The following is a 9,257-nucleotide window of genomic DNA, read 5'->3' on the forward strand; positions in this document are numbered from 1 at the left end:
TTACCCGTTTAAAGAGTTGTTTTCCAACAACAGCAGGCACCACCACCTCCGCAAAACTGGCATGTCATGCTGAAATTATTGTAAGAATTGACACGTGCATCTGAACAAAAAGTCAACAAATCATTTTCTAAAAAAGATTAAGAAAAATATTTTTTAGACATTTCAAATACAGTTAATAACTAATTTTTATATGTATCAAGTATGGGATGAAAAACAGCTATCCTCTGTATCCACATCACTATTTTTAATGTGTTTTTTTTATTTTATTTAAGGCTTCTTCTATTTCGAATGCTATCTCTGCTTGTGGCTTTTGTAAAGCAGGTTTGCAATTCACAATCTTTCCATAAAGCTATTAAATTTTCTTGGCAAATGGTGGCTGAACTATTATGTGTTAACAAACATTTTAACATAATATATGTTATATTTTAGATCATGTGAAAACATTTTTTTAAAAATGCATTGATCCTGAAAATTGGTGCAGTGAGATCAAACTTAAAGCACGTGCACGTAATGCTGCACGAGTAACGTGAATTTATCTCAGTTTTTGTGCTGGACATGCGTCCTTACATGCTAAAAGCTTCAGCCTTACTTGTTTGCCCCTTTCTGTCTGTTATTAAGGACTTAATGTCTTTGCCTCACTCTGTTTTAGAAGTAAACATCGAAAATATGGTGTATAAAAGCATTACTAAAATTAAAAATTAAATATTGAGAAGTTCACGCTGTGAAAACCGACGTATTATTAGCTAAGCTAACCTATCGCAACACGGAGCTTCGAATCATTCCGATTAAAAATAACTTTGTGGAAAAAAGGCAAACGTGAAATAAGTGATGCATTTAGTCATTTAAATTGACATAGTCACAGAATGTATCAGCAAAACAAATATTTGTTTTATAGAGAATTATGATAGCATACTCTTTCACTTACCTTCGTATTCTCCCCCATGTTGAATAGCACTCGCTTGTCGAAAACTAATGCTTAAACTTTTTGTTTTCGTTCCGGTCATAGACTGTTTGACGTCCATCGCTATTGACGTCCAATATGGCGACGTCCTTACGTCAAAACGCCATGACAGCCTGCAGGGAGGTGCCTCTCACATTTTCAGATTCTGTTGTTAAATGATCCAAAACAGCAGTGATTTTTATCCTTTTATGTTGTTTTACTGCTGAACCAGAAGATTGACAAAAAAAAGTTTAAAATGACGAACAACATTTCTTTCCATCTGAATCTTTGTGTTTTTTAATCAGTTTTGTTCATTTTGATCTTCTGTTCTAAATAAAGGTATAAATGATGATTAAATAAAAATAATTTAAATTTTCATCCATCCAGTAAATAGACATACACATGGCAATAAACATACTAAAAAGTAAGAATCGTGGTTCGATTTGTGAATCGGATCACCACCTAAGCGATGATCCACAGCCCTATGAACAGACCTCGTTGGGGGTGGTGGGGTCTCTGATGATGGCAGCAGCTCTCCTCTGGACCCTGCGCTTGTAGATGCTCTGCAGTGAGGGCAGAGGAGTCCTTGTGGGCGCAGCCTTCACCACTCTCTGCAGGCGTTTGTGGTCCATGGTGGTAGAGCTGCCGTACCACACTGTTATGCAGCTGGTTTAGAAGGACTCAAAACAGCCGTAGAAGTTGCTGAGGATTTTTGACGACGTCCTGAACTTCCTCAGCCTCCTCAGGAAGTACATCTGCTAATGAGCCTTCTTCACCAGCTGCGTGGTGTTCAGTGTCCAGGTTTCTGACAGACTGAGGCCTGCCAGTCAGAAAGTCCAGGAGCCAGTCACAGATGGTGGGGTGTAGTCCAAGACAGAGCAGTTTGTGGGTGAGCTTGTGAGGAACAACCGTGTTGAATGCAGAACTGTAGTCAACGAAGAGCATCCTGATGTAGGATCTTTATTCTCCAGATGTGAGAGGGAGATGTGCAGTGCTGCAGCGATGGCGTCTGAGGTGGACCTGTTGGGCCGGTAGGCGTACTGCAGGGGGTCTAGTGTGTCTGGAATGCTGCTCTGAATGTGGGTCGGCACCACTCTCTCAAAGAACTTCATAATGATTGGAGGGAGAGCTACTGGCCTGTAGTCATTCAGGCAGGTGGGAGGGGGGCAATAGTAGTAGTTTGAAGCTGGAGGGGATGGTTCTCTGGCTGAGGGAGAGGTTGAATATGGAGGTGAGAACGTCTGAGGGATCGTCCAGGAATGTGGTCTGGTCCCGCTGCCTTGCGGGGGTTGTACGCGATAAAACTCTGCTTGGGACAACTTCAGACTATGATAGTACAGACTAAACAGCCATTTTCTGACTGTAATTATCACAGTTCTCAGAGCCAGTGAATGCACGGGGACTGGAATTACCACACTCTTCCATTTTGATTGGTCCTTCTTGTTAGCCCCGCCCCAATGCGTCACAACAGGGCAAAAAGTTTAAAAACTGAAATTTTCGGATTCAAAAACAAACAAAAAAAAAGACTTGAAAGTGATAAAAAGATTTGAAACTGAAAAAAAGTTTTGAAATTGAAATTTTGAGTCTTGAAACCTAAAAAAAATGAATATTTGAAGCTGAAAATAATTAAGTTTATTTTAGAATAACAAAAAGTTTTGGACATTTTATTATTTTTTTCATCCAAGCACCAATATTTTTTCAAGTTTTTGTATTTGGGTTTCAAATAATATTGGCTCCCACATAGCTCCATAGAGGTCTCAAAGCGGCTGCAGGATGCATTGAGGTGATGTGGCAGGCTGTCTGTGGCTCGAATGGTACCGGAGATGATTCTGTACATTTGGTGTGCTGCAGGCCCCCCACATGCATCCAGAGTCAGCACTGGAATAGAAGCCATCCAGCTTCTCTCTGTACTGCCTCTTAGCTAACTCTTTTACATTGATACAAAACTAGACAAGTTTAGTTCAATGAACTTAAAATAGTGAGTTAATACATTTGTCAATAGGAAGTGATGCTTGTAAAGTTTATTTAATGAAATATGTAGTCATAACTTATAGTACATTGTGTTTTCAAAGAAGTGTTCATAAAAGTGAAAATTCTCAACTGGGAATTGAACCCTGGTTTCCTGCCAGCCCTGTACTCAACCAACTAAGCTACCCAATTTTTCATAAAACATTTACTGCAAAAGAAGGAAAAATCCTTTATTTTTTATCATTTGTTTAATTCTCTACTTCTCAACTTTAAGTGGCAAAGTCCTTATAAGCTCTGACTGTTTTAATACCTTAAAAAACTGAACAAAACTTTTTAAAACAGAGTAAAGAAAAAGTCCAATGAAAGCAGAAATGATTTCTGATGGACAATAGTTAGGCATGATTTGGTCACTACATTGAAATTGGATTAAAATCCCAAAGGAGAAAGAATGTTTACATTTTGAACATCAAGAAAAACAAAAAGCAATTCTTATTTATTGCCCATTTTTGGCTAACAACCAGTGCTTTCAAACTCTGGGAAAAAATAGGATTGAAAAGCAACTTTTATAAGCAATGAATATACAATTTACGATGAGAAATTCAGCTTAATGCAAACTCTGATGCAAATGCAAAATAATTGGATGGAGAAGCACCAAGATGTTGCTTTTAACAAAGGGCAGAATTAGAGCTGAAAAAATGGTTTATTTGAATTCTTAACTTATCTTAAGGCATGAAGCTGGTTCTCTGGGGAAAAATCCTCTTTGTTTTTCTTTATTTTCAGCATTTAGTAAATGGCAGACCAGTTTCCATCAAAGACGATTTTGATATAAGCTCCGCCCACTCTTGCAGGAACTTAAGAGCAGAAGGGATTTCTACATAATATATTTAGTAACACTTCTAAAATGAAGCATCGTTCAGAATCAGATAACAAACAAAATACAGAAATAATGTATGTTATTTATTATTTCTGTGTGGCCTGGTACCAGACTGGTTCCGGTCTGATGCCAGGGGTCTGAGACTCATGTAGTCAGTGTCAGGGGCTGTTTAGCTGCAGAGATTCCCACAAATACCAAGTCCTTGACAGAGAACGTGTGTGGTTGAAGGGCTGTTTGTGTGATCGTCTGTAGGTATGCGAATGTTTTGATGACTTATTTATTACTCATTTTATTTCTGCTTTTTATTACTGTTTTTGTGTTATGACTATTTATAGACTTATTTTATCTTACTCTTATTTTTTATTTGTATTTTTGTTTTATTTTTAAACTATTTATTCCTTAGGAAAAGTATGAATGACGCACTGATTAGTGAGCACTTTTAAATTTCGTTGTACAAGTGACAATGACTAAATAAATCTATTCTATTCTATTCTATTCTTTAATTCTGCTTAAACTTTACTGTTTGCACTGAAATGCTGAGCTGACAGCATTTAGTCTGTTTTGTGATTGTTTGCTTTTTCAGGGTTCAGAGACTGGTCTATGAAAAGAGTTAACTCTTTGATAAATAGCACCATATTTTCTGAAATAATGTGTTATGTAACCTTGTTAAAAACCATTTCTATAAATCAGAATTGAAAACCACATTGTTCTGGGACTGATATTGAATTCAGAGTACCAGCACTGGCATCAGTGTGGGACGTTTGGAATGAGGTTGAGTTTAGCATTTGATGGCAGGATTATATTTATTGCTTATTGTTTATTGGATCCTTCAGAACCTTTTTTCAGCCCAGTCTTTACGGGCTGAGCAGCTGCTGGCCGCTTTAAGGAGGCTCCAGCCAGATTCTGCCTGTAGACAGAGAGCCACCCACACCGAGCGACCATCATCAACAAGGTGTCCAGCCGGTGCAGAGTCAGGGCCTCACCTCCTCACCGAGTCAGCATATTTGGGTCACCTTGCATTGTTTTTGCTCTCCCCTTATCTTCAATGCTCTTTACGCTGGTATAGGATCTGGAGCCATTCACCCTGCCGAACCGTGAGTATTATGACAGGATCCACAAAAACTTCCAATCTAAGAAACAATCTAAAAGATTTCCTCTGAAGACTGGGAGTACTTTTAGGACCTGATCAGAAAATGAACATTAAATACCAGCTTTTTCTATTCTAATGTAGCCAGCATGGACTTTAGGGATTGACTTGAATTGCACATTTTTTTTATTAAATTAAACACAATGACAGGAAAACAGAAATGGAGTGGGATGATGCTTTAGACTGATCTCTTACCTCAGATGTTGAGCAGGTTTTCTGTGCATGCTGCAGCTGTACTCATGTCACACTGAGTTGGTTTCAGGACGTAATCTGTCCAGGCAGCAGAACTTCTGAGTCTGTGAGTTTATCTGAAGGTGTGATGATGCTTTCTTGTAGAAGAGCTTCTGTCTGCAGGCTCCTCTTTGTGCACACTGGTGCATTTTACATGCCGCTGTGCAACAAAATAACCTGTCAGCTCTAAGTCTAAGTCTTGGAATTCACTGGTGTCTGTGGAGTGCTACCAATTATAAGACACGTCTCTCCATGTCACACGTGTCAAAGTCAAGGCCCGGGGGCCAGATCCGGCCCTCCGGGTAATTCTATCCGGCCCTCCAGATCATTTTATTTTATTGATATTGATGGCCCGATGTATCTTGCACTTATTTCTAACTTGTATAATTTTACTAAATATATTTTTATGGAGAATAAGATATTAAAAGTTATTTAAGGTTTAAGTTGATTTATTCTGGAATAATATTCCTGTCTGTTTTTATTCATATTCATGCTAAAACTTATGGTTTTAAAGTTTTAAACACTTGCTTTTAGAGTGTTCCATAAATGTTTATCCTGTTCGACCCGCAGCCTAAGTTGCCTTTTGGATTTTGACCCCCTGTGCCATTGAGTTTGACACCCTGGTCTGTATGATGAAAAACCCTGTTGACCTTAAAAGCAGCCAAGTTCTTCACTCTGCTTCACCGATCTTTGTTTGCTTCCAGGAAAGAAGAAACCAGTGCTCAAGCTCTCCAAGGAAGTGTTTGAGCAACCTGCTCCTGCTGCCGTGTAAGAGCTGTTACACCTGCAGGCTCAAGTCCTGCACTTTATTGATCTTTACATCCTTGTTTGCATAAGGTGACCTTTTAAAGCCTGCATTAAACGGTTGAATAAAATACAGCAAATTGCATGGAGAAGCTGTGTTATTCCTGAAGTCCCATTTATCGTCCTAAGCCAAGGAGGAGAACAGAAAACTTCCAATTCTTGCTTTGTTAAATGTATCTCTGGCTTTTCATTTTTTTCTTATTTTTCTTATAAATTGTCAAACATTTACCAGCAAGTACGTGGTTTTGATGTATTTTTAGATAAGAGATAATTGTATAATTTTAGTCTATCAGGATCAAATCTCATTCACTGGAAATGAAGACGGATCAAGGAGACAAACAGCTGAACTGTTTTAGTTCTGCAAAAAAAATTAACTTCATGTTTTCATTTATAAGGAAGAAAAGAATCGTATGTATTATGTCCACATTCATCTTTACTCAATGATGCTTCTTTCTACAGAATATGTATTTATGTGGGCTGTTGTTTTTGTCCTAAATCAATAAAATGTTTTTCTATATGTTTTAGGCCACCCAGAGATTTGGACTCCAAGGCTTGTGTAACGATTGGAGAAAAGGTGATTTGATTTCGTTTTTTTCCTGGTTTGACCCCTTTTCTTATCCCACTCACAGATAACTTTTTCGGTTAGCTAAAGGGACAGTCAGCTGTAAAGAGCGGCCTAGTGAACACTTTTGATTGTGGGGAGAGTGGAATGCTTTTTATTACCCACAGTGCAATAACAATATTTGTTTAAAACTCATCAAATAACAGGAATTTTCCATTGGCAGACCCGTCTGATATTTCCCAACCTGGCCTTAAGTAACATATTTTTCCTTCCCTTTCTTCTCTTTGAACATTGCAAACAAAAAGAAACCAAAAAAAAAAAAAAAAGATCCTGAGGAGCGAGGATGCTTTTTAAGTGTCTGCATCAGACAGGAGACATTTGCAGGGCAGCTGTGGATGTTTAACCAGTGATAAGAGCTTGGCTGTGCGTTCTGTTTGTCTGGTTGCTGTGTGCGGAGCAGAAATGTGAGGTGAAGGCAGACGACCTGGAGCAGATCTGCGAGCTCGGCAGAGGCGCCTATGGCGTGGTGGACAAGATGAGACACGTGCCCAGCGGTCTGATCATGGCTGTTAAGGTGAGCCAGCTCATACAGCACATGATACTGTTCACAGTGAAGATGCTCTCACTCTTCCAAAAAACTGTGCAAAGCCTCAAGAGTTTTCTCTTCTGCAAATATATTGTGACATTTTTTCCTCTCCTGCAGAGGGCGCAGAATCTGGTGTTAGACTACCTTTATATGGTAGTCTAGGTTTCATAAAAAAATGTCTTTTGTTATAGTAATAATTTTTAGAGAAAGTGACTTTTCACATGCCATTTTCTAAATACTAGCAGCCAGTGCTGAAGTCTTTTCTTGGCCGCGCAGACCCGGAGGAAGAGTTAAGGTTAGAATCAGGTTAATATGTGCGACCATACTTGGACACACTTAAAAACGTGCAGGCAATGCAGCATGTGCCTGTTGGCTGCACTAATTATGTGTGGCTAACATGAATGTTTTGTGCTGATCGCACGTATTTATGTGCCTTTTTCAAAATAAACAGGATGTAATCCTAAACCTGTCACCATGGTTATAGACATTATCAATACCAAACATTGTACTTGCAACTTTATGAATAAGGCTGGTGACTCATTGAGCTGCAGCACGTTACAAAAACTGTGAAGAGATCTAATGATAAAAATCTGTGGATGTCATTAAAGTTTCCACGTCTTCATTGACTGTCATTTGCTTTAAATGTCAAACTTTCATTTTGTTTCTAATCTGCCAGTTTATTTTCAAAACCCAAATCAAATGTTTGCCTACTCTCCTCACTGTCTGGGAGAATAACCCGGGAATGGTTGAAGCAGGACTGTGACTGCAGCTATGGAACAGAGAACGGAAATACTCTGGACGGTTCTTCAAAAATAACTCCTAGTTTATGTCAAATATTTGATACCAAGATAGAAACTGTCTACGTATTACCTTTCTTCACTTATCTGTTTATTTTGTAATTTTCCTGCAGAACAGTAGATGGCAGTCTTGTTCTTTTGTTGTAGCTGAAGCTGCAGCAGCAGCAGCTCATTGCAGATGGAGCCAATCTGTGCCTGTTTTAGGACACTTACCGTATTTTCCGGACTATAAGTCGCGGTTTTTTTCATAGATTGAATGTCCCTGCGACTTATACTCCAGTGCGACTTATATACGAATTTTTAATGATGAGATATGGACCGTAAGTCTAGAGTGCCCTCTTATGGTGATCTATGCAATTACTTTATTTACTTTAGTTATTCAGACGTGACACAGAGGACGAAGAATTTAACGGATTTAGTGATATGGAGTGAGATTGCGTGCAATTAATTACAGTAAAGATACAAAGTTGATGAGTTCTTGAGGCTATAGTTAAATAAAACTGTTATGTTATATAAATGCTACACCTTTTCGTTTTTTTCATGATGCTAATATGTGAATATGTGTTGACACATATTCAGCCTGTTTTCTATTCACTTATGAATGTTATAACTTACCTTCCAGGATGATGTAATATCGTTTTTTTCAACCAGTTTGTAAAATAAATTACTTGAAAAAAATGCGACTTATACTCCAGTGCGACTTATGTATGGTTTTTTCTTCTTCATTATGCATTTTTTGGCCCCTGCGACTTATACTCCGGTGCGACTTATAGTCCGAAAAATACGGTAATTGTTATTAATTATTTTACAGAATAAGCAGGTTCAAACAGAGAAGAGTTCAAACATATTTCTTTCAAACCCTGCACAGTCCTGATATGCCGTCACATTTCTGAGAAAATGTTGGCCATGCTGCTTAAAGCCCCACTCCAATCATATTTTGAGCCATTGTAAAAGTGTTCCTATTAATATTTTCATTTTGATTATGACGTTTTTTGGCAAAATAATTCAAAAAACTGTTGGTTACTAAGCAAAGTTTGTGCAAAGCGAGAGGAGTTCATCAGAAGTTCGCCTCTGAGTTGTGGGTGGGACTGTTGGCACGGAGGTACAGTAAGCCCCTGCTGATATCCCATCATCTCTTTGTTAACTCTCTCCCAACTCTCTAGCCTACAGCCCCCCACACCCCCAAGAAAAATTAGCGGTCCAACAAAAATGGTGATCAATATCAGAGCTATCCAGCCGTACAGTTCTGATCCAGATTCCAGCTCAGATGAGGAAAACAAAGACGTTCATGGATCTATTTGTCTACATCAGAATCCAGCAGAGCAGGGAGGACCCCCCCCCCCCCCCC

General features: G+C 38.7%; 1 protein-coding gene across 1 annotated transcript in view; it reads left to right on the plus strand.

Moving 5' to 3' along the window:
- The window catches only part of map2k6 (mitogen-activated protein kinase kinase 6), a 45,190-nt gene that overhangs the window by 23,028 nt on the left and 12,905 nt on the right, over positions 1-9,257 (plus strand). Inside the window, exons 2-4 of the mRNA XM_024284973.2 lie at positions 5,865-5,928; positions 6,490-6,538; positions 6,987-7,100. Coding sequence (XP_024140741.1) covers positions 5,865-5,928; positions 6,490-6,538; positions 6,987-7,100 — 227 coding nt within the window. The remainder of the gene's footprint in view (positions 1-5,864; positions 5,929-6,489; positions 6,539-6,986; positions 7,101-9,257) is intronic.

The sequence above is a fragment of the Oryzias melastigma genome, linkage group LG19 (assembly GCF_002922805.2).
Source record: "Oryzias melastigma strain HK-1 linkage group LG19, ASM292280v2, whole genome shotgun sequence".
Taxonomy (NCBI): Eukaryota; Metazoa; Chordata; class Actinopteri; order Beloniformes; family Adrianichthyidae; genus Oryzias; species Oryzias melastigma.